At 36.2% G+C, this 25795-nt stretch overlaps 3 protein-coding genes across 6 annotated transcripts; 1 reads left to right on the forward strand and 2 right to left on the reverse strand.

Annotated features, from left to right (window-relative positions):
* Positions 1-5843: 5843 nt before the first annotated feature.
* On the reverse strand, positions 5844-12613 carry LOC105056988 (coatomer subunit zeta-2). Of its 4 annotated transcripts, none has more exons than XM_029268085.2 (7): positions 12452-12606; positions 11601-11666; positions 8977-9136; positions 7181-7382; positions 6976-7053; positions 6289-6373; positions 5844-6181 (listed from the first exon to the last, which is right to left on the reverse strand). In XM_029268085.2, exons 1-7 carry the CDS (start codon positions 12452-12454, stop codon positions 6122-6124), a joined length of 654 nt encoding a protein of 217 aa, XP_029123918.1. In that variant the 5' UTR covers positions 12455-12606; the 3' UTR covers positions 5844-6121. The 4 variants fall into 4 exon arrangements, with proteins under 4 accessions (XP_029123918.1, XP_019710258.1, XP_010937701.1 ...); XM_019854699.3 differs by having other exon boundaries at positions 7181-7328; positions 12452-12604; XM_010939399.3 differs by lacking the exon at positions 11601-11666 and having other exon boundaries at positions 7181-7328; positions 12452-12613.
* An 8132-nt stretch (positions 12614-20745) lies between these two features.
* On the forward strand, positions 20746-21800 carry LOC105056987 (uncharacterized). The gene has a single exon (XM_010939398.4). It carries the CDS (start codon positions 20797-20799, stop codon positions 21301-21303), a length of 507 nt encoding a protein of 168 aa, XP_010937700.1. The 5' UTR covers positions 20746-20796; the 3' UTR covers positions 21304-21800.
* A 1956-nt stretch (positions 21801-23756) lies between these two features.
* On the reverse strand, positions 23757-24434 carry LOC140853827 (uncharacterized). Its single transcript, XM_073248867.1, has 2 exons — positions 24054-24434; positions 23757-23952 (listed from the first exon to the last, which is right to left on the reverse strand). Exons 1-2 carry the CDS (start codon positions 24318-24320, stop codon positions 23875-23877), a joined length of 345 nt encoding a protein of 114 aa, XP_073104968.1. The 5' UTR covers positions 24321-24434; the 3' UTR covers positions 23757-23874.
* Positions 24435-25795: the final 1361 nt, after the last annotated feature.

The raw sequence follows: 25795 nt of genomic DNA on the forward strand, positions 1-25795 counted from the left end.
GCCAGTTTAGAATTAGTAAATTGCAACTAAAATGTTTAGTGTTGTGCTATTTTACTTTTAGATAATCTCAGCTGGTTTGAACCAAAATATCCTGTTTGATTTAGAAGAAGCTGAAATGGGTCATCTACTTGTTTTAATTCTTCATTGTCATTTGAACTGTGAAAAATCATTTGAAAAATTTAATTCACATAAAACTTAATGCTTCGAACACCTTACAATTGTTCACATACACAGATAACGAACATCACATTTCTATATTTGCAGATATAAGTTGTGCAACGAAGCTTCATACCTATCTTATTGCCTGTGAAAATGCTTCTGTTTTTACTTTTGGTGAGCCTGCAGAGTTATTAATAATACCAAGTCATTATGACATGGGATGTGGAATTTGTGAAGCAAATAATTATGGAAGTTGTGACCTAGGATGGAATGCTATTGTGACATCTATTCTTTAGTACATGATCAAATTTCAAGATCCATTTCTGAAGGGTCGAGCATGTTTAAGGCTTTTCAGTTTTAAGTTGATAGGCAGGACAACACTCAAAACTCTTCCAGGAGTGGGGCCTACTTGTGTACACGATTATCAGGAACCTATGAATAGATAGATTCACTATAAAATCTCCACAGCATGCCCATCTCGGTCCTCTTGTAATCAGAAAATGAAGTATTGGTGAGGTCAAGCAGAGACTCAGTTTCGAGCCTATCCGTGGTCTGCCACTGATTTGACATTGCAATTAAAACCCCAGCTAACTTTTGCGCCTTTTTCCCCTTCCAATTGACATCCTACTCCCTGGTTGTTGAGCGAGGCTCGGTGGCTGCTTTCTCATTGTTATCATAATATAATGGCATTACTGAAAAACATCTGTTCAGTTTTGTTCAGCATTTTCTGTTTCATTGCAAGGATTCACCAACTCCAGTCTCAGTTAATCAAGCAACCTCAGTTTTACGAAAGCTAAAATCCTTGCTATCAAGAGATGGAAAAAGAAAAATCTAAGAAAAACCTGGTACAGTGGGCGGACAACCTGAGGGTTCTTTTGCTGGGTAACATAAATCCATTGTTACCTTTCGGAGGTAAAGGCTTTTTTTTTTTTTTTTTTCCTTTTTCGTGCCTTGGGGTGGGTGGGAATGGGAGTGGAGCGCGTAAGGGATGGATTTTGATTCATTAATTTAATGAGTGATTTCACATGCATCTACTTGGCTTCATAGGATCATCCAGGCAGAAAAGGTTTGGGGTTTTGGGGGGGGGGTGTGCGGGGGGGAATCAAGCCTTTTCTCCTGTTTTTGACTGTACGCTTAATGGTTTAATTATGCAAGCCTCCTGATTGTTTTGAGATGGCTCACAGGTAACATAATCCTAGTGATCTCCGTCTCATCTGTTTGGTAATTTTGTTAGATGGCTTGTTATTACATGACTTTGGTTATTTAGTTTGATTGCCTCTTCACTTCATGGTCCTTTTATCTCATCAATACGCATTCCAGATTGATTTTTCAACATCATTTTTTGGAGTCTTTAACAATCTGGAGATAATAGCGAGTTCATCTGTTTTAACTTTTAAAATGTTTAAAAGAAGAAATCAACCTTTTGGATTGCATTGCATGTTCTTATTCAACAGGTGCAGATAAATATTTGTATTAATTAATGGAGTACTTCCCTGCTTCTTGGCGATGGTTAGTAATCTTTTACATCTTGCTATTCTGCTCCATCTGGAGAAATATGGTTTAGTTTTTGTCGTTTGGACACTCTTCGCTTAACACGATATTCTGGTTAAGAATTTGCTTCTATCTATCCAGAATCAGCATCAACTAACCAATCCTAGGTAAAAACAATGTTTACATTCCTTGATATGCTCACAGGAATTCATATCTCTATTGCATACTAACATTTTTTGATAGGTTGGACAAGATTGTTGCAACAGCAAGAAGTCCCCTTAGCTTGGAAGCTGAAAACCATTAGCCAGAATGGTTTAGGTCCTAATTGCTGTTGGTAGTAAAATTTTTAGAAGTCAAGCTTTAGATAAGTAGAGTTTTTACAAAAAATTGTTTGGTGATTGGTAACCGCATTTATGAAATACTTTGAAACTTTAATGTGTTTGGTAACTAAAATAAAAAAATATTTTTGATATGATAAAATAATAATAAAAGATATTATATAATATTATATGATGAAAAATAATATAATATAATATATATATTATTATATATTAAAATATTATTATATTATATAATATTATTATATATAATATTATATTAATCATATTTATGAAATATTTTGAAACTTTAATATGTGTTTGGTAACTAGAATAAGAAAGTGTTTTTGGTACGGATATTGCATAATATAATGATGAGAATAATATTATATATATAATATATATATAAATATTATTATATATTAAAATATTATTATATTATATAATATTATTATAAATTATATTATATTATATTATAATGTAATATTTATATTATAATATGATATTATATGATTATAATGTGATATATAATGTAATATAATATAATGAATTATAATTTAATCTAATAATAGATTATAATATAACATATTGCATTCTATTATTATAATATAATAATATTATATTATTATTAAAATATTATTATATTGTATCATGTGATGTAATATACTATCATGGTATAACATAACATAATATACTACAATATAATATTATTGTAATTATAATGTAATGTAATATAATGGATTATAATCTAATCTAAGAATAGATTATAACAGTAATATATTAATATATTATAATATTATTATATTAGATTGCCATAATAGTACTATAATAGATTATATCATATGTTTATAATATATCATAATATTAATTTATTATTATATTATATTAATAATATAATATATAATCTAATCTAATAATAATTATAATATAATAGATTATTATTATTATATATAATAATATTATATTATTACAAAATATTATTATTTTAGATTAATAATAATAACAATTCTATGATAGATTTTATATTATATGTTTATAATATAAATATTATTATATTGTATCATGTGATGTAATATATATATATATATATTATACTATAATATAATGTTATTGTAATTATAATATAATATAATATAATGGATTATAATCTAATCTAATAATAGATTATAATACAACATATTATATTATATTATTATAATAATATTATTATATTTTATAATATAATAATATATTATTGTTAAATATTATTATATTAGATTGTCATAATAGTACTATAATAGATTATATTATATATTTATAATATTATAATATTAATTTATTATTATATTATATTATATTAATATGATATGATATTGGTTTTGTTTCGGTGCTCTTTTATAATAATATATTATAAAGGATTTTTAAAATTTGTATATTACTCTTTTTTTGGTATCACCCCTCACAGCTCGCTCTCCCTCCTTCGATCGGGCCCTCCGTGCACCACCACTCCTGTCCCTCATGGCCAATGGAGAACCCCCTGCCTTGCACGGCGCATCTCGCCTCCTTTCTCGATCGTGGCCTTCATGCACCACCACCTTCGTTCCTTGCGGTACCCGAAGAGACCCTGTTCAGCCTCCTATCCCCTTCCTCTTGTGGCCCATGCCGCCTCCCCTCTCTCTCACACCCTTTATGCCACCACCTCTTTTCTTGCAGCCCGAGCTGCCTTTCTCTCAATTGCCCCTTTTGCGTCCTCCATCCAGCATTTGGCTCCTTTGCATGTCCCAACCCCCCCTCCCCCCCCCCCTCCCCCACCCCTCCCCCCCCCCCACCATCCCCACTTGAGGTGGCGTCGTGACTCCTCTACTTGTCCCACCTCCCTCACCCTGGCATAACCCGAGCTTTTTCATGCCCCCACACTTTGGGAGTCCGTGGCTTCTCCATGGTTCACCCCACTCCCATCCTGTGCGGTCAGGGATGCTAGCTGCCACCCTACCCCATCATTGCCTCCTCACCACCTTGCACGCTTGTAGCTTCTCGATGCATCCCTGTTCGCCTACGCCCCCCACCCCACTTGCAGCAGTTTGTGGCTTCTTCGTCCCTTCCTCCGTAGCTTCTCCATTGGAGAATAGTTTTAAAAAAAAATTAATTATTATATGAATAAATTTTTTAAATATTTATCACATCAGTCATACACATATATCTAATTTAGTTGAAATCTACATGATCTATATCTAATCTTATGGTCAAAAATTGATAAAAAGTAAAAAATAATTATGAGATTTAATTATGAATTTATTGATGGATATTTAGTTATTAAAATTTTTTATTTAAATTAAAATAATTTTTTGACATTGTGCAGAAAATACTTTTGAAAAGAAACTCCAAAATGTAGTTTTTTTCAAATAGATTTTTTTAACTTTTTGTTTAAGCTAAAATGACTTCTTCAATTTTATCAAACATCATTGTATCATTCAAAAATATTTTTGAAAGATTAAAAAATATTTTTTAATATTTTAAAAGCTTGATCAAAGAGAGCCTTAATCTGTCGGTGCAAGCCAAACGTCTAGCTTTAATTATGTGATTAGCAGAATAGCTGATGGACAATAAGCGATTTAGATGGGAGCTACTAGCTTCTAGGTGGGGATGCCTACCCGGAATATGTCTTATTTATGCACAATGATGCCTTCCATTGGTGAGTTATGTGGTTGAGAAAGGATGTGCCATGACATATCTTGATGAAGCATTTAATAGGCATTGAGCCTGACCTCATCCCTTCGAAGGATAGCAAGACTTAGGGGATGAAATTGAGCCAAACCAAGTCCAGTAACTAAAAGTTTAACCTTAGCTTGATCCAAAATATTTAGGCTCTACTCAATTAAAAATCAAGTGAGTCTTAATATTTTATTTTCGAGCTTGACTCAAAAAAAAAAAAAAGAAAAAAAAAAGGTAATGTTTGAGATCAATTTGACTTAAATATTTATCAAGCCACACTTGAGAGAGAGAGAGAGATCAATCAAATGTGGAGCTAAATTGAGTTTCCCACGGCCTGATCCCCCTCTCCAATCCGTAAGGATCTCTATGAAATAAAATAAAAATTAATGATCATTTTTCCATTCATTTATGGTTATATTTTAAAAAAAATATTAATATAGATGAGACAAATAGGATCAAGTTTGTATTTATTTTAGAGCATTTCTACTATCATTATGTTTATTTTAAAATATTTCTATTTATTTTGAAATAATTTATATTTATTTTACATATATTTATATTTATTCTAAGAAGATTTGTATTTATTTCATCCAAAATTTGTGTTTATCCTGTATAATTTATATTTATTGTAGAGAGGTCCGAAAAATAACCTATCCTATCTATCGTAATAGTGGGATAAGTCATCTTCCATCCCCCACAATGGATATAAACTACACAGGATAAACAAAAATTTTGAATGAAATAATTCAAATCTCAATCTTTTATATGCATTGACTATCGTTTCATTCACATTAATGATCTAATTTTTTAATATTTTTTCCATCCAATCAATATCTTAATTTTTTTATATTTTTTTATTTTATTCATCATAATAGTTTAACTTTTTTATATTTTTCCATTCTATCAATAATCTGACATATTTTTTATAAAAGTGATCGTCAACTAAAGGTTCATATAAATTCATTGATGAAAAACTTGATCAAATTTATGCTCAAAACTTAGTGTGTATGTACACACACAAATAAATTTATAAATTTTTAAATTGAATATTTTATTATTTAAATTTGACTTGAAAAATTATTCAAATTACTCAAAATCAATGATAGATAAACCAAGTCAAGCTGAACAGCTTGCAAAACCCTTTCAACCATGATCTCACAAATCGAAAAAAAGTTACAAAATTACTTACTAGAAATTAATGTTTATTTGCCTATAGTTGAATTTAACAGTTAACAAATGATGCAATCACAATTCCCCTACCACCTGTAATTTCAAGCTAAATTGCTAGCTCGTTGTCTTAGAAAAATTGAAAGAACTGGATATTCAATCCTCGTGGCTGCTTCCCGCTCATAAATTTGAGCTATAAATTTAAAGAAAATTTAGGGTCGACTAGCTTAAACAATCAACCCCATCCCTCGTTACCACCAAAATAGAAAAAACGGGAAAGGATAAAACTGAGCACATCATCTAAGAAGGGATCTTGCCAAATGTTCGCGTGCAGTGGCTAGCGCTTGAGATATAGTCTGCAGGCAAAAGATTAAGCCATACTTAAGAAAAGATTAAAATGCAGTACCTACCCAACTTAGGTTAAATAAACTTAGGCATAAAATAAAATAAATATTGCAGGTACCTGCTCAGACAAGGATCCAACCCCCTCCAGACTGTGGGTTGCAACTTTTCCAGCAATAACACTAGCATCCGTCTCAAGAATGATTCTGCAAGGCAAAAATAAACAAAATCTTTAGCATCACATCTTTCAAGACAGCTGAAGAAGAAAATCGACCAGCAAGCAAATATATATTAAAAGATTTGGCTTCGATCAATGTAATTCTCTGAGCAGAGCCGTTTATGAACCCAAACCCAATATCCTTTTTTTCTCTTTCTCAATATCCAGGAGCATGAGCATGTTCCTTTTTAACTTGCTGCTATAATTCTTTGCCAATGTCCTGAAGACAGACCCGCCATTTTGCAGAATTTGCGGTCTGATCCTGATGAGAAGCTTCCTTTTTTTTTTTTTCTTTCTGTGGTAATCAGAGGCTCTTAGTCTTCAGAAGCAATTACTTTCCGGCTTGTTTCCAAAGAGAGAGAGGAGTTTTTTCCGGCTTTAATGACTCTTTATAGCTGTTTATTGAAAATAAAACTATGACGACTTTATCCTCCTATATAAGCTTAACCGAGTCAAGTTACATTATTTTTACAGGTAGTAACATTCCTACTTGCTCAACAAGAAATACTAAGAAAATAAATAGCAGAAACAATAATAAATAATGGATTTCATGATTTAGCCTGGTATTGCAAAAAGGAAGCGTGTCTGTACCCGCCATCAACAATTTCATCAAGGCAAAGAAGGATCAAATCCAGGTTTTCAAGTGCTGTCCGTTTATCCACCTCATTCCTGGAAGAATGGGGAATGCAGTTAAGCTCTTATGCATAAGATGATTCAAGTAAAAACAAGACTGCAAATTATGCACCCAAAAGTCATGATTAATAGGAAGGTGTGCTAATAATAAAACTGGCAAGACCTGAGAAGAAGTTCAACTGCATCAACGAATCCCTGAAGCACCGTGGCAATAATGAGTTCATTCTCATCAACTCCAGCAGTAACAAAAAAATGCAGATCTTGAACAAACTTGTACACGACGATATAACTGTCAAACATTGTTATCTCCGCTGTAAATGATAAAACTAGTTCATTAGCAGCAGAGAACAACGTCCACAGCTCTTCTATATGGATGACAAAAACAGTAACACAATCAAATCACATCTCAAAGTTGATGAAGATGGCACAGAAATGAAATATAACACAAGAAAGAAGCCAATTTATGTCATCCAGCACTATGCCCATCTCAAAGGAGCAAGGTCTCCCATCTACCAGACTGGGGAGAAAGAATGTAAGTCACTTAGGGCTCATTTGGTTCGTGAGAAGAAAACTCCCTAAATGGAATATTTTTTTTGCGAAGTTGTGATTTTGGCATGGTTGATTGGCCATGGAAAAGTAACACATTATAAAGCGTTTTATATTTGGTTGAGCATCTACTTTCTTAAAAAAGTTGTGTAAATACTTATTTGATAAAGGAAAAGACCTTATCCGATTTTATTCATGGATTCGAGGGCACTTTTGAAAAAACAAAAGATCCCAATCCTCTTCTTCCCATGGGAAAGCTAAAAATTAATATGGGTTTGTTTTTTCCCATAAAACACGGGAAGTTTATCTCCGTGGGAATGCTATTTTTTAATCTCTTCTTTGAAGACTCCAACCACCAAACAAGAGGGATTCCTTCATTTTTTTCTATTGACCACACTTCACCGCTCTTATTCTCGTCTCAACTAAATGAGTCCTAAGATGATGCCATAATCCTATATATTTTTTCACTCAAAAAAAAGTCTCACAATTTGCATCTCTCTGCCAACCTGCTCCTTGCTTTGGATGGAAATCGACATCTCTCACCCATAGAGTTGACAAAGAGGGAAGAGGTTGGTGGTGGTGGTGTAGTTGTTGCAGGCAGACTGCACTCCCTAACTGCATTGACGGCCAAGGCAAGCAGATTTTAAAATTGAAAAATAAAAATGCATGCACTAATACATGGGATGCCTTGTAAACACCAAAATTTTGAAACTGTCCTATTCCCAAACCATGCAAAGGTCGGTCGGGGTAGATAGGGAGACATTAAAAATGCATGCAAATATACATGAGATAGCTTGCAACAAACACATTATAGACCATGAGGGCTTAAAATAATTTGAAAGACTTTGACAAGGACAAATGCACTAAGGGTATGGCATAAATTTGGGGAATTATGAACTTCTGCCCTTGATAATCTATACCATGCCCACAACATCTAGCTAATATCGAGGAGCACAACCATAAAGTATTATAATAAAAAAAATCCACTATTTAGACATGTCTTTGCAAGAAATTTTCATGCTATTTATTTGAATAATATGAGGAGATGCCTAGCTAGTTGACTCCTTTTCTAGTTAATTATATACCTCATGGATATATTCGAACATTCATGGACCAATGGACATCAATTGGTGATAGAATATTCTCTTCTACAAAAGCTTGCCCATCTGCCCAAAAGTCCCTTTTAAGTGAAGATTTCATACACAAATCACAAGCATTCTAATGGGTAAAATATAGCATGCAACAAGATTAAGAAATATAATAGTGTGAGGTTTTTATAAGAGTTCCATATTTTTAGCAAAAAGAAATCATTGAATTTGTCAAGCAAGTAATTATATAACCCATCACTTGCAAGATAATGCAAAAGTCAGAAATTATATATAGTATGTAAAACTGAAATTGCATTAATGTCACCTTCAGATCGAGCATTTGTCTTCAGTGTCTTAGTAGATACAGATTTCTCATATGCCAACTTTGCAGCAAGTGTTGGCCAGTCATCTGTATAATATTTTACAGCTACCCGTTTCCCATCGGAGTCGAGAAGAAGAATGTTTTTGATTGACGGACAAGCCTCCTGCAAACATAGAAATGATTTATAAAATTGAATGTTCATCGTGAAAAAAAGAAATTACTGAAGATTTTGTAATTGTGAATATATCTTGGTGTATTGTCAATTACTATCATAACCATTCAAAATTTTCTGCTATTTCGATTTCCCCAAGATGAAAGGACATTTATTAATTTAGCTTTGTGAGTCATCTTTTGCTGTTCTTTTCCTAAATGGAGCCATATTCATGAAAAAATACATGATGTATAGCAGAATGCGAAGCACAAAGCTTCACAAAGTACAAGAGGTAATTTTAGATGAGAGAAGTAAAAAATGATTGAGCACGAACATGTATATGAACAACTAATGGAAATAAGTAGTTCCTAGGGGATACCTTGAGAGTTAGTTAAGCTTTAAGATCTTATCTTTCAGCACTCCTTATAGATGTATGGAAGGCAAGTTTGGTATGTCTACAAAAATGTGGGCCTTGATAAGGAGGAGGGCTCAAATCCAAATTAAAGTACAAGAAAGTGAAATTGGAGTATGAAGAAACTTTAATGGAAGCTGCAAGAAGCCATTTGTTGATGCTTTCAAATTTATAGGAAGTCCTTGAATCATGAGCCTGGAAGGTTCTAGAAAGAATGGGAAGCCCCAGAAAAGTCGTTAGAAAGAGTGAGAAGGGACTTCTATGCTTCAACTTGATGTGGAATAGATGGTAAAGCAGGACAGACAGATTAAGGGAACCCAAGTTGATAAAATAAGGCTTGTCAATACAAATATATTATGATATATATATATATATATATAGGCACAAAATCAGCATTCATCTTTAATATGAATCTAACAGATTTACTTCCATAATTATATGTTAGAACTTATACATGTAGTGCAAGCAAAATTCCATCATAAAAGTAGAAGGTTTTAGATTTGATATTTAAACAATGAATACTTGAAGTCATTCTTTCCCCTTCCTCCCATCAAGGCCCTTGGGTTATATGCCGGCATATAATTGTATGATAAACCCTACAGGAGTGCAATTGACAACTTACACTTCATGTAGGAGAGTAAACAAGAGAACTGACTATCATCGGAGCTCACCAATTTTTTTGACAATTTCTACTATTTTATGTTGTGCAATGATGAATTTGAGGTAAATTTTCTTACCAAATTCTGGAAAATCAAATTGAACCATTTGATTAGGTCTTGTGCTTCTGTTTAGATTTAAAAAAAAAAAAAAAAAAAAACCTTAACGTGGAGTTGACTTAAGATGGAAAAGATATCATCATGAAGGAACAATATTTTAATGTGTGATTGGATAACTAGCAACACAATATCCAATATTCATCAAAAAAATCTATATCCTAACCCCCTCCATCCACCACCACCAAAAAAGAAAAAGAAAAAGAAAAAAGAAGAAGAAAAGAAAACAGATACAGATAGCCACCACCACCCAAACAAAAAAGAAAAAAAGAAGCAATCACCGAGCTCTTTGCTGCAGATATGCTGCCACCACCATAGCCAAAATGTAAAAGCCACAACAATAGCTCAACATGGTAGAAGATATGAATCTCAATAATCATCCAAAAGAGACCACACAAATGCCCAACCAGTAACTATCGTAAGAAGACTTAATTGAGCGAAAATGATGGCCACAATCTTATGATTCATGATTTGCCAAGATCATACTTCCAAATTATAGAATTGTAAATTTAGGATCAGGGAGACTAGATTTAATATACATAATCTAATATCTTGTAGGTTAAATTTTAACTTTTTTCATCAAATCATCCATACAACCATAAGTTTGCCCTTCTCATTTCAGATAACTTGAAAACTGTATACCATGGCCTCTTTCAATCTTTATTGCATGTTGAATTTAAAGTATGAAAGCTTGATGTAAATTTTGGAGTCTTATTGCTGACTCACAGCCAAGACAACATTTTAAAACAATTAAGAACTGCTGACTACATGATGAATCTGTAAGTAAATGTGGTGTTAATATCAATCATATGATATCACTTTGTTATCCTAGATGTTGATGCAAATCATGTATGGAGATTTAAAGCCAGCTAACATGAAATTAAAATAATATCGTAAAAGGAGACTTATTTAGAAGGATATTTCACGTGTATAAGCAGAAAATATGGCACCAAAATATTGCCAAAATCCATAACATTAAGAAAATGAATAGAACTCAAATTATCGCAATGTGAGTGGATTGAGAATAAGTGAAGACCAAATTAGCAACAAAACTGATATATTTTGAAGCAATTGATGCTACAGCTACCTGCATGTTACCTTATGGATAGACAAACTTGTATTTCTTGCCTGAATTGATGCTATACCATTAACGTATCATAGATATCCTCCATTAATCATTAAATGGCTAATGAACTATCATCAAGGTTATCACATGGGAAAGAAGATAGCATTACATGATGTTTTCTTGAATTAAAATCCAGCAATAATGGGTATATGTTTCTAGACGCACCAACTCAGTGGTTGCTCCCAGAGGCACACCTTCCCACTCCCAGAGGCACACCTTCCCATGAATGTGCTGCCAGCAAGATAATACACAATTCCTTAAGAAGTGATAATGTGGTCAGTCGCCCTAAAAAAATTAATATCTTCTCAGCAGTATCCTTTCCTTGTAATATTAGCATGTATTTCTTCTTGATCTGGGTTTGATTTACATCTACAAATCAATCAGCCTAATTAGCGTTTCCAGCTCCTCCAAGTACTTATCTTCATCACCGTCAAGAAGATCTGGAAAGATGAATGCACTAACAACTAGCGATCCAAAGAGATAAGAAACATCAAAGCTCTCAGGATTTATATGTTATTTTGATTCCAAGAACACACGAATTATGCTAAGAATGACAGGAATTATGCCAAGAATGATGAGGTATGGTATTTCTCCGATAGTCTCCTTAATAAATTTCAAGATCCAAACAGATAAGAAAGATGAAAACCACATATCTTAAAAAACTCCAAGTTCTTGAACTTGTTCCATTGTATCCTCCAATGACGAGAGATATTCCAGATACTCCGACTTATTTTTGCACCGAAACACCAAGATGTTGGGGTTTACACGTTCATTTGATACCAAGAATGAGAGAAATCCAGCCAAGAATCCCCAGATCTGGAATTCTTCCGATGATTTCGCTAATAAGGTTAAAGATCTCAACAGAAAACGATGTAGAAACTTATAGATCTTATAAAACCCTAAATTCACAGAATTCAAGATCATAAACATGAATCGGATGGGGAAAAACTAACTACGTAGGAGATCCGAATCAGATCAAAGAACGAAAAAAGAAAGAAAGAACGAAAATAAGTTACCATATCAAGAAGATGGAAGTGGAGAGAGCGATCGGATTCAAGCACCCACCAGAGAGCGAGAGCAAGATGTCTCCGATGCACCAGAGCTCTAGAGAGACGTAATGAAAACAGAGCTAACCCAGGTGAGAACGGAAGCTACCGGTGAAGACCCATGGAAGCTAACTTGTTCCGTATATATATTAGGTGGATATCGGCCCTTGAATGGTGGCGATCGAGAGGGGACAGCTGTCCTACCGCAAGGGGCCGAAAGCGGTTAAAAAAACTTCATAACCCGCGCTTCCCGGACGGGCCTTTGATCTTGAACTATGTTTGGAACGCGGCCCACACTTTAAGGCGAATTGTGAACTCATACCACTGGACCTGGACCTTGAGTCACTAATGTCAGGCCCGGTTCAAATTATGAAAACAACTTCAGCCCTCTAAAATAGAATCATTATATTATACAAGAATGATATCCACATGATGCGTGTCTTCTAATTTTTTTGAATTTTGGAGAAGGGTTGAGTTTTCTCTCCCCTATCTGTTTAATCGGTATAGAGATACGGATTTGAACTTACTTCATATTTTTTTTTTCCAAATTCTTTTTTTCTGCGTATGTGGAATTAATTATTGACTTTCTAAAATGATTTTAAATTCATCTTTTTGTGCATCGCATGTAAACAGCTAATATTTTTCTTAAAATAATTAAATTTATTTTTTAAAAAAATAAATAAGAAGAGACCTACAGAATATATTTTTATTTTTTTCGATTTTTTTTTTTCAGTGAATGCATGGATGGAAATATTTGTGAAATGTTTCTAAATTCACTTTTTTTCATATGGATTCTAAACAGTCAATATCTTTTTTAAAAATAATTAATAAGAGTTTCAATCAAATTTGAAGTTATCATTTTTTTTTTTTTTTTGAGAGCGGGAGGGGGGAGGGGCCTTGCATGCATGAAATTAGTTAACAATTTTTAAAATAATTTTAAATTTATTTTTATTGGATGGATGTCTAGTCAGGACACCACCTCCAAGACCTTTTTAGTACCACACGATGCAGCAGGAAGAAAGAAGAAACAAAATAAAACAATCAAAATATGTGGATCAGCCACAAAAGAACTTGTCTCCACGGGACACGCAAACTTCATTATAAAAAAAAAAATTTATAAGAGAAGATCTCACTCTCAACCCTCGTACATCCAATTTTTCTCTCACCTGAAGTTCTCTCACAAAAGCTCTCTCTCTTGGAAGACCCCGTGAATCCTTGAAGTGCCTGACGTCCGCTGTCCATGAGCCCTGCTCCTTCTCTCTCAGCAGCCTCATGCCTCTCTTTTCTCTCTTCTCGGGTTCCGCACGGTGCCCTCATCAAAAAATCGAACCATCGCCCTTCTCTATTGAGGCACAGGCCTTTTAAAGGCTTAAACAAGGGTTTAAACTTAATTAGATTAGGTTTAGGTCTCCTAAACAAGCCAAATCAAGCACATGAACCGTCGGATCAAGATCGGAAACTCTCTGGGCCGTCTGATCGCGATCGGTTCATGGAATAGTGCCATAGACCGCGAGAAACGTGTGAAAAATGCCCACGTGGTCCACAGGCCCAGTCGTGGACCGTCCGATCCACGGTGGACCGAGGTACAGGCCCAGGCAATGCGCTGGGCCTGGGCCGGCCCATGCACGGGCCCGCACAAGGGTTGGGCCGCGCACCCGGTTGGGCCGCCCGCCTGCCTGGGCCGCACGTCTGGGTCACGCATCCCGCGCGTTGGCCCCGCCTGGGCCGCACGCCGCGGCTCCACCGGCCCACCGCCGGCCACCGACGGTCCTCCGCCGCCTCGAGTCTCGTGCCGACTTCAAAAGCTCGTATCTGCTCTATTCGAGCTCTATTTGGAGTGATCTTGATCTCATTGGACTCCGTTTTTCACCACAAACCTCACTGTGGGCTCAATGTGGGCTGAATCTCGAGATATCAAATCCTAATAATTTTTTTTATATAATTAGTTAACTCAAAATTCTTTTGTCATCAATTATATAACATGGCCTTGGCCTAGATCCAAACAACAGAATCTGATATATTGCTGTTGGGGGTGATTTTGTACTGATCGAAGTTGTGAAGCATATAAATTATAAAGGAATGATTGATCCATATGGATCCTCAAATCCTCCACTTTTTTCAAAATTCATACAATCCTGATATGACAGTGGGCCATGAAACAAATAAAAAAAAATAATAAATATATTTTTTCAAATAATAAAAGATAATGGTCAAATCTCATCTGACGAGGCGAGGCAATCGCTTAATTCTCTTTCTTCTCACGACTCTTCAGTCTTTGCCCATAAATAAAGACTGCAGGGGATTCTCAAGGTATGAAATTCCTTCTCTCCCAAAATGCTCACTTTTTTCTTCTGTCATCCAGAATTCTAATTTAAGCATTGGAGGATCTCCACTGGAACCACTTTCGATCAGAAATTTTCTTATAGGTCCTGCCGTCGCCGTCCGACTCCAATCAATCCAACCTAAAGATGAAATACTGCCGCAAAAATAGCTAAAGCTATACAAATCCAAAATTAATTAATATCCCTATTTGTTGAATGGCCATATATATTTTTTTATTTGGAGAAAATCCAACAAAGTCATGATAAAAGTTTGCTTTCTTCCTTATCACCTAAATTTTCTTGTATCCTTGTTTGTTTAGCAAGTAACCCTTCCCATCTTAATAAAAGCACAGATGCTTGTTGTGGTCAAGAGCTCGGATAGATCGGTCTCCTCACCTATATGCGTGAGATATTATGTAAAGGATACTTCGCTGAGGGAAGAGAAGGTATTATCTCATATAAATCAGAGTTTCTCTCGATTTACAATCGATATGAGACTAAATGTGTCATCCTCCACAACAATAGTCCGCGTAAATGGGATATTGTTCGCTTTAACCCGTATTAGGTGCCACATGATTTTGTCTCATGTGAAGGTTGTCATGAGAAGGTTGCCTCATCGGGGGGAAGAGAAAGTCTTATTTGATGTAAGCCAGAGTTTTTCTTGGCTACATGATGTAGGATGTAGGATGAAAGGTACCATCCTCTCACAATAACTTCACTGAAAGGATAACCTCGAGACTTCGTTAGGTCCAGAGTTCCCATCGAATTTAAAAACCCAGACTGCCGATTGGTTTGTTTTTAGGGATAGTAATTGGGCCAGTTCAGGCTTGAGACTGATTCTAATTCTGCGCCCGATAGCGGATTTCCAAGGATTTGACTGACTTTGTTTACCAAAAAGCATTTGACTCACCAACATGGTAGCAGTGGGGGTGCAAGGTTGTTGGGTGATTGTTCTAGCTACTACTTCACTGACACCTAAATCTTGGTAGCTGGATTCAAGCAATGGACCAACAGGACTAGGAGCTTCCAGATGGTAAGAATGAGACCAAGACAAATGCTGGCAGCCAAACAAACAAACGGGGACTTTGGACCGGGAGTTGCAACCAAGTCACTTTCTAATCGACGGAGGCTTCCTTTTAGAAGAGATCAAACAAGCAATAAAGGACTAGAGAGAGGTAGCTTGAAGGAATGGTTTGCAAAAGTTTCCAGCTCTTAAGAAAAGACAAAATTCTAGAAATTAGTAATGGTCTCCCTGCTTTCTAGAAGGGACAATTTCAGAGTTTAGAACGTAATACACTGAATTTTAGTCAATAATTAGTTTGGATTCAAGGTTGAGTTTTGAAACTTTTGATGATATCCGAGAGCCGGACAGGCTTGTTTGAAGCGGTGCAATTGCGGCGCATGCTTCATCATCGATTAGATAAGTAAACCAACAAAGATAGAGTATATGTACATCATTAAATAAATAAATAAGAAATAAAATTCTTTTTCTTTGGAAAAAAAGGGCTCATACTATTTGGTTAAATTTCCTGCGTGCCTTAAACTGCAAAAACCGTTGGTGCATTAGATACGGCTCTAAACTATAATTCTGCATAAAAAACTCTGCTAGCTTGCAGTAGTAACAATGGCCCCTCAACTTCATCAATGGTTATTTAGTATCTGCCGACATTGGTTGCATGGATCCACATCAGGGATTTCCATTGGATAACTTATCAGTCAGACGATCACCAACATCTGACGTTGATATGGCATTAAGAATCAAGTATGGCTCTTGCTGGCTTCGAAACCACCATTTCTGACCTTTGCTCTCTTCTACAAGCTTATCAATTGGACAACCAAATTAGTAATCCAACACTAGATGGCATGCATACCTAACCTCCTCACTTTGTACCTTCACTTTTCAACTCATATTGGCAAGTTAGCTAGTGCCTTCTTTTTGTTTCTTTTCTTCTAAAAATTATATTGAAAAGGGATATGAGTCAGATCATAATCCAAGTCTATTTAACTTTAAATTATATGAGAAATCATGATAGGGGTTCCATGAACTTCGACAAATGATTTTGGTAACCAGAGTATTTGGTAATGTTAATCAGCCAAGTGGTTCTGATAGCCATTAGATGGTGTAGTTTGGCTATCTATAACAACAGTATCACAGGAGAGACACGTACTCACTTTAATGTTCACTCAAATATTTAAGAATTAGGATTACACACGTGTGATGGGAGATATTCAGGTATAAATTCCACGTAGACCGCTAATCCGTCAAAGTTCAAAGGAATGCCTGATCTCCCTTCAGCGAGCAGTAAGGCAGCTGAAGGAGAAAGGAGGCGAGTTCAGCCTTTCTTAGCCCTCAAGCAACAAGTTAAACCAATACTGCCAACCATCACATCGATATGCGTGTGATTTTGTAAAAGCCGCATACTGATCACGACCGGATTAAACATAGATCATATCACAAATATGCCAATCCAAACCTAACGCGCTTATTAGACAGCACAACGTCATCGATTTAATAATCAGGCAGAATAAAGTCAAACGGATTAAATTGGTCATGAATAGACTAAATAGATTATAACCAAGCCAAAATGATTTAAAAGGATCAAGATTTTGAATCTGAATCCAACCGATTTAATAAATGAGTTAAATCAGATCAATCCATTTATAAGATCTAGAGTTGTTTATCATCAAACTAAATCTGTTTAAACTGTATCAGGTGGGTCGAGTTCATGAGCCAGGTGATAAATTGCCTACCCTAAGCTCCTCTTTCTTCTTTAATTTTTAGTACAAATTGCATGTCTATCAAACAACAACCACTTTATACTGATAAGATAAGAAATGGAGAAACTATAAATGTCAATCTAAAAATAAGATCTCAAAAATAGGATTTTAATTTTGTCAAATGGGATCCTTCCCTCCTCGAAATGTTAGATGTTTCAAAAATCTCAATCCAAGTTTTCATAACCAATTCCCACCTCCATCTCTAAATTAATTTTTTTTTACTTTTTTAATTTTTCTTTTCTCTTTTCCTTTTTTTCAAGACTATGCTGGTATCTAATCTAGCGTATAGGTCAGTATTTTCCTGATCTCATGCTTAAGACAAGCCAACCTCCACGGCCCCACTCAAGTTCAACACCTACTAAATTGGGTAGCTGTTCGTGAAAACTAGAAGCGGCGAACGAAGTGGCTGAGCTTGCTACCCTCTTATTATTTATATATATTTGATAACATATGATGCTTCCCTGGGGGATAAACAAAAAACCACGCCTGATACATGATACCCTTGCTTACCTCAATTAACAACCATATGAACCAAAAAAAAAAAAACCAGACCAACCAATCAAACGAAGTTCCCTCAATGGACGAGACAATGCCGATCAAGGACGTTAAGCCAGCGAAATAGATCTGTGGTCAAATCTATGTCGATTGCCGGGTTTGAGTGCAAACAATGACCATTGTGGATGTCAAAGTGGCTGTTCAATGGATTAAAAGATCATAAGTCATGACTTACGAGAGTCACGCATGCAAAAAATGAATAGTTTATATAACCCACGTAGGGATTGATACCATTTTTGAAGCAATTTGATCAAGATTATGTCAGTGCCGACGCTACTGGGTGTCTGTGCTACTCTAGTCGAGATCAAGGAAGCTAATCTGACACGATTGAGGGTGGATCATACTATTATCATAATACGTTTCAAGTGCCACGGAAGGCATGATGAAAAAAATGAGGCGGTTGGTGATTGAAACGCCCAGCAACTTCCATTGACAAAGCGTATCCAACTTCGTTAATTCCATCCGACTCATGGTCCAACGTAGCCACCTCAAATCCATGCCGTCGGTAACCAACCATTGGGAATTAAATGCATCAAGGAACAGCGAGCAAAGGCATTGCGTAGGAACATGGTTTTTTTTTTTTCCGGTCCACAATCCTAGGGATCCTAGACGAACATTTTCCAACGGGACACCGCTAATTTATTACGTAAGTTGGCGTGCACTGACTTTGCTACCGTACTTACTTTATTAGGGAGAAAATTGTCAACATACATCAAAGTCGCAGGTGCGATGTGGTGTCAGGGGAAGCTTCGTTGCAACTCCAATAAGCGATGTGGGTCATAGTTGACACGTCACGGCATGTCATTCTTCCAAAAGGCATTACAAGGAATCACCACCAAAATTTCAAAGTCAGATGTTCAGCTTACAATGGGAAACACCACCAGAATTATCATATAATTATTTTCTCAGATAAGTTTTTCATTATTTAAAGTAAGAGTACGTGGCCATTTTTTTTTTTATTTTCACGTATTCTAATATATCTTAATTTCTTCCTTTTTGAAGAAGAATCCACAGGTTATTTTTGGTAAAAATCATAGGTTCATAATCTAGAACATGATTACATCAACAACTGAGTGCTGCAATTTCCCATAAAACAATCTTTTTACATTTGAATAGGCATGGGTTGCGTGCGCCTTTCGTAAGTTCAATGCAGTGGGATAAAAAAGTCCACGAATTCTCGCGGTTCAACTGGTGCTTATCTCGCTCTATGGATTTCTCAGTCGCGTAGCCCTCTTCTTTCACGTTTCCATCGGGGAAAAGAAGGGTAGGGCAATTCTTTATCCGAAACGGCCCGAACACGGAAACGATAGTTAACAAGTCAGAAGAAGATTAGGTGGTCGATATGTGCCCCATGTTTTATGAGACTTTTTACACTGCCCAAGTGGAACCGGCATCGTCGTTTGCATTCCAAAGTCCAGCTCCAAAGGAACTTTCCTCCACTAACTGCCGATGCTTACTTCAGCGGCCTACCCAAGCTACTCCAGTGTTGAAGCGTCGACCCCAAATTAAACCTACCACCCGGCTTTAGGAAATTCCAAGGTAAAAATTGACAGGCCGTCGTTTTCTTGTAGCAGCCAGCATCTATTCTTCCTTTAATTTTCTGACTAAAATGTTATGACGGCGTGCTAAACTTCGAAATTTGTAATATCATCTGCAATAATTAAGAATATTTTAATATAAAATAATATAAATAAATTTTTATGTAATAAAATATTCTAATAATATAAAATATTTTCATTAATTTGTTACTGTCTATCATCTCTTATGACGATGACTAGCAACTGCTCTCGATAGTAACAGTTTCTCTATTTCCAGAGAAATCGTTTTGTGGCGAAATTAGCCAAACAAATAGATACCGTTCCGACTCCAAACAGGACCCACCAGATTGGGTAGATCGCCACTACTGAAACATTTGGAGACCCACTCCCACCATCAAATTTCAAGATGCAGTTAAATCATAAGTCAATAGTTGAACCGAACGCTCTCGCGCACAGTTTCATATGAATGCATGTGAATATGATTTGCGACCGAGTTATTGACGTTGTTGTTCGAGAACGCTCGTGTTTTGTTGTGAATCCGGATGGGGTTTTCGCATGATGCGCATACCAGTACTTCCTTTGTGACGGTGCACCTGCTAGTACTAGTAAGCAGCAGCCGTTCGTGTGTGGAACGAAAAGCACGAGTCCTTGTGCAAACCGCGTCTGGCCGTGGTATTCAACGGCGCGACACGTTTCCTCCGAAGCTAAGCAAATCCAATTCCCATTTTGCTCCTCCCTCCCTCTGTTTTACCGGTGGTGATGTAATCACGCAGCTTTGCTGACTCGTCCTTACTCTCTTTTCAAACTCCCGTAAGATCAAAGAGGAGAATGGAGGGGGCCTCTCTAATGGCTCTAGAAGGAAAGGACGACAAACTTTCAAAAGAGCATCCTCTCGTCACCACTATCTCACCCTTACGTGTCACCCAAAAACAAACCCAAGTGACGTTTCAGCAGGGCAGCTCCCCGGACCTCTAAAGGCGCTTTTGGATACTCACAAATTAAGGTCCACATCGTAAGTTCCTTGTCGCATAAGAAGTTGAACGCTGAAGAAGCCTATAAATAGACATATCCGTGCCTCACATTTTCCATTCAATCAAATTCTAAAACTTTTGTTATCTCAGAGATGAAGAGATTTAGAGAAGGTGATCAGGTAGAGAGCATCGACATGGCTAACGTTCTCATGCTTCTGGCTCGCGGTGGTCAAGAGATGGGCCACTTGACCCAAGACTCGCCGGGCCGCGTTTTCGAGTGCAAGACGTGCAACCGCCAGTTCCCGTCGTTCCAAGCGCTGGGCGGCCACCGGGCGAGCCACAAGAAGCCGAGGCTGATGGGCGATGGCCATGGCCAGGCCCAGAACGCGCTCGCGAAGCCGAAGCTGCACGAATGCTCCATATGTGGGCTGGAGTTCGCCATCGGGCAGGCCCTGGGGGGCCACATGAGGCGCCACCGGCCCGCAACCGAGGGGTTAAGGCCGGGACTCGCGGAGAAGAAGCCTGATGGGAAGAGGGTGCTGTGGCTGGACCTCAACCGGCCGCCGACGGAGCTGCTAGACAACGTGGAGTGCCGGAAAGTAGGGCTTAGTTTCGAGTTTGTTGAGAAGACTTCTATGGTGGTGGATTGCTTCCACTAAATTTAATCTGCCATGACCTTTGGGTTATTGGTTTTTTTTTTTTTCTTTTTTTCTTGTTTAGTATATAGTACCTTAGAGATGAGATACTCGAATACTCTCTTTTTTTTTTTTTTTAATCTTTCCTTTTCTTTTCTTCTGGACTTGGATAAAGGTTTGGGTTGCATAGTTCACATGAAAGAATGATTCACCTTCCCTTGGATCACACAATATCTGCTTCGAGGTTTGTGCAGACCGATAAAAAAAAGATGTTGGAGTGCTTTGAGGTCCATGCAAGCAGCGATCAAATGGTTGACATCTTCAAAAAAAATCAATAATTCTTTGATGCGAAAGCTACAACCCAAACCTATGAATATTGTGGATGTTTGGAACCATATAGATACATGATTGACCTCGAGTGGACATGCCTCACGTGCTTCTCTGGTCAAGGAAGAAGGTGCTAGAGGGGCCTGTAAAATTTTGGCTAATTTAATTGGGTTTATAAATGGTAAGTTTGAGCATGTTGTTCGCCCCTGAATCTTTGCATTTCTTATATTTATGTCAATCTATTAAACATATGCTCATGACTAAATAACCAGAAATAAGAAACAGATGGCATTTAGGCAAAGAATATATACAAATTTTATCAGTGCAATCTAAAATTTTAAATTAATGCAAGTGAACGCTGTTGGAGTGGTGCATAGAAACTGGGATAGCTTTGTATTGCAGATGATGTTGTGTCAATTTTAAGGAAAAAAAGTAAAAGAAATTGAATGATAGGATATAAATTTTAAAATGAAACTTTCTTAGAAAATAAAATGAAATTTATTTTATTTAAGAAGCAACTAAAAAACTTGCTAGAGCCACAAAACCAGATAAAAGGATAAGTAGTTTATTAACAAGTGATGCTAAATGGATGCTGAAGTTGTAACCACAACAGAGATGATGTTTTTCAGTTCATCTTCAATTAGAAAGACTATTTTATGGTGTTGATCGATAAAAACACATCTACTATAAGGTAATAATATAGACATGCACATCTAAAAGTGAGATACTTGTAACACTCGTAGAGCTTGTTTGAGAAAATCCCACAAGATCCGGTATACTTGATCTAAACTCAACAATTTGCTAATCATATATTATTAAACATAATAGATAAATTATATAATTTTAATTTATATCTTTTATTTTTTAATAAAATATATGATTATATAAATAATTTTTTCTCTCTGTCCAGAGCCTCCTTGCTTACTTGATGTTATTGTTTTATATATTATGATTGATAATGTATTATCATACATTACGGCTTCATTTTTGTTTCAAATGCAATAGAAAGTTTATGTGTTTTACTGCAAAAAGATGTTTTTCCATTTTATAAATTGGATTTTTCTTCTCCACTCAAAATTTAAGGCATATGGAAGAATTTTGTCTAAAAACATCTTAGCCATTCTGAATTAGATCTAGTTCCTAATTTATATTCTCACAAATAATTTAGCACATGTATAAAGAGAGAGGGAGAGAGAGAGTCTGGGCTTAGGTCAACCAAATTGGAGCCCAAATTTGATCAGATCCCTGTCCCTCTAATCGGTGCAGATCTAGATACCATAATTTTTGGCTAATAGAGAGAATCCAATGGCTGTTTGAATGATCTGGCATTGAAAAGAAAAAAATACAAATATTAGTAAGGAGGGACACTCATCCTCTGACTTTCCTTTCTGTTTGGATGACTTGACGAGGGAAAAAGAAAAAAATAGATAAGCCTTAATGAGGATGGGAACATCCATCCTCTCTCTTTTGTTTTAAATAAATAGCAACGGAGCATCTGACTCCGTCTTGTTCCCATCCTCTCTCTTTTGTTTTAAATAAATAACAATGGACACTAAGAAAAAATGATCATTAACGACGCTATTAATATTATTTTACGACGCTAATAAGCATCATTATTTAGCTTTACGACGCTTTGAAAAGCGTCGGCAAAAGTCGCCTATGTAAGAGTGGAGATGAAAAGCGCCGACGCTTTTTAAAAACGTCGTTATTTTTTAACGACACTTTAAAGCGTCGTAAAATTTAACTATAACGGCGCTTATAAGCGTCGTTAAACTTGTCTTAACGACGCTTATAAGCGTCGTTAAATATATTTCTAACAATGCTTTAAAGCATCGCAAAATGCAATTTTAACGGCACTTTTTAGCGTCGTTAATGACTCCGCGTCATCCACTCTACCAAGACGCTTTTCGAAGCGTCGGCTTTTTTGTCTTTAACGACGCTTATAAGCGTCGTTAAAATTATTTTAACGACGCTTATAAGCGTCGTTAAAGATTTTAAGAGAAAAAAAATACAAATATTATCTACAAAAAAAAAAAGAATACATACATTCCTGTACGAAATTATATCAATTATTCGAACATAAACCTGTACAATCACCACCATTCACACCTGTACAATCACCACCATTCACACCAAAACAAACTTAAATAGAAAATTTAACCAAACCAAAAGATAATATTTTATATAAATAAAAATAAAGTACTAATCGTCCATTACAATCAAGAGTAATATAAATAAATATAAGAATACAATAAAAATAAAATAATATCAATCTGCAGGCGGATGGTCGTCGTTGTCTCCACGTGACGTGCCGCTATCTCGACAGGTGCCTGATGTGCCAGGAGCCTACAAGAAACATATCAAAAGCATGATTTGCATATCTATAAATAAAAATATATAAATCATTAAATTAATACAAAAATATATATTTAATATTATGTGTTTACCTGAGATGAACCATACATCTCTAATAAAGATGTAAGGCGATCAATCTGTCCCCTCATGGCTTGCATCTCGGCACGGCTCTGTCGCATCTCCTCCATCTCAGCGGCACGACTCTGTCTAATCTCCTGTATCTCCGCCTCGAGTCTGCGAACGCGTGAATCCTGAGCATCTGCTGCAGCATGCTGCGTATATCTACTAACCTCAGATAACTGAGTAGGGGTGACTCCTACTCCATAACCCCTCACTCGGCCGTAGCGCTCTGGTCCCATCAACTCTGTGAACACCTCGGTCTCGATACGGCTCTGCTGCGTAGATGCTGCGGACTCGTCGTCACGCTCCGCAATGAGAGATGTAGCCCTCTCCTGTATTTTTTTTGAAAACAAGAGTTATACATTAATAGCTAACAAAATTAAATTTAAATTATTATAAAAAATAGAATATTAATAATACCGTACATATAAATCTCTCGACTCATCTCGAACAAAAGTACCATCCTGATGAGTATGAGTCATCCGGTAAAACTCCACTTGTCCGGGTTCCCTCCCATGCTCATCCTCCTACACAAATAATTTCAATTTTAAGCAAACAGTTATAATAATTTAAAAAAAATATATGAGTATCATGATACAGACATGGTCCACGATACATAATGATATTAGTTATATAAATATTTCAACATAAAAATTAAAAGTTAATTATGAAAGTTTAAGGAACATACAAACTCCTGTCGGAGTCGTGCATAACTCTTCGACCCCGATGTATGAGGAACAGGCTGAGCTGCTCGTGCAGCTCTACCAATAGCAGAATAAGTCTGTAAAATAAAGTAAAGAACTTGTTATATATATAATATATAATAAAAATTAATATTTTTATAAAATATTTAGAAAAAAAAGATAATAAACAGATAATATATCGGTGCCCTCTCGGAGAACCAATAATGAACCAACTCCATCCACTGATGAGGGGGTACATCAGGAGGACAATTCTTAGCAACCTCCTCCTCTGTCATACCCTGTCTCATATAGTCCTTCTTCAATTGTGCTCTATATTCTTTCCATTTGCGGTTGAGAGACTTCATTACAAAATCATGAGTAGATGGAGGGAGAACAAACTTGCTCTATAAAAAAAAAAATTAAATGAAATAAATTATATAAATGATTAACAATTAATATACAGTATGAACATCAATTCATTACCTCTATAACTCGGAGGAGCTCAACTTTGTATGTTGGAAGCATGTCATTCCATTTTGCATAGCCCAACGACATAGCTGAGGCCTCCGAGCAACAGTCCCCAAAAATGAAGTCAATAAGCAGGCAGCTTTCTTAATTGGCTGACCTAGCTGATTGCACTCCACAACAATCCTCTCGCCCTCACGCATCTGTCACACATCTCGTACTACTGTGGGTCCGCGTCTGGGGTGTACTCTCCCGGATCCGTCTGCAAAAAATACATAAAAGTAACTATATCATAAATATACATAAAATGAAATAAAAAAAAAATTACATGAAAGACAATATATATCCTGCACGTGTATCTCATCATCTGGCTGATGAACAGGAGGATCGTGCTGTGCTGATGATGAAGGACAGAGCTCAGAATGCTGTGCAGCTGAACTGGCCTCAGGTTGCTGTGCTGAAGAAGACGTACCGGTCTCTGTCTGTGAAAACTGGAACTGCACACCAGCATATCGTCCCCTGCGACGCATGATGTCACCTAGCATTTATATAAATAAAAGGTAGAA

This window comes from Elaeis guineensis, chromosome 14, assembly GCF_000442705.2.
Source record: "Elaeis guineensis isolate ETL-2024a chromosome 14, EG11, whole genome shotgun sequence".
Classification (NCBI taxonomy): Eukaryota; Viridiplantae; Streptophyta; class Magnoliopsida; order Arecales; family Arecaceae; genus Elaeis; species Elaeis guineensis.

Coding starts and splice junctions, on each gene's coding strand:
- LOC105056988 (XM_029268085.2), bottom strand. Junction 9,137..11,600: donor TGGGAGCAACCACTGAGTTG/GTGCGTCTAGAA, acceptor CTATGTTTGCAG/GAGGCTTGTCCGTCAATCAA. Junction 6,182..6,288: donor TTGGATCCTTGTCTGAGCAG/GTACCTGCAATA, acceptor TTTTGCCTGCAG/ACTATATCTCAAGCGCTAGC.
- LOC105056987 (XM_010939398.4), top strand. CDS start 20,797: ATGAAGAGATTTAGAGAAGGTGATCAGGTAGAGAGCATCGACATGGCT.
- LOC140853827 (XM_073248867.1), bottom strand. CDS start 24,320: ATGGGACCAGAGCGCTACGGCCGAGTGAGGGGTTATGGAGTAGGAGTC. Junction 23,953..24,053: donor AGATGTATGGTTCATCTCAG/GTAAACACATAA, acceptor TGTTTCTTGTAG/GCTCCTGGCACATCAGGCAC.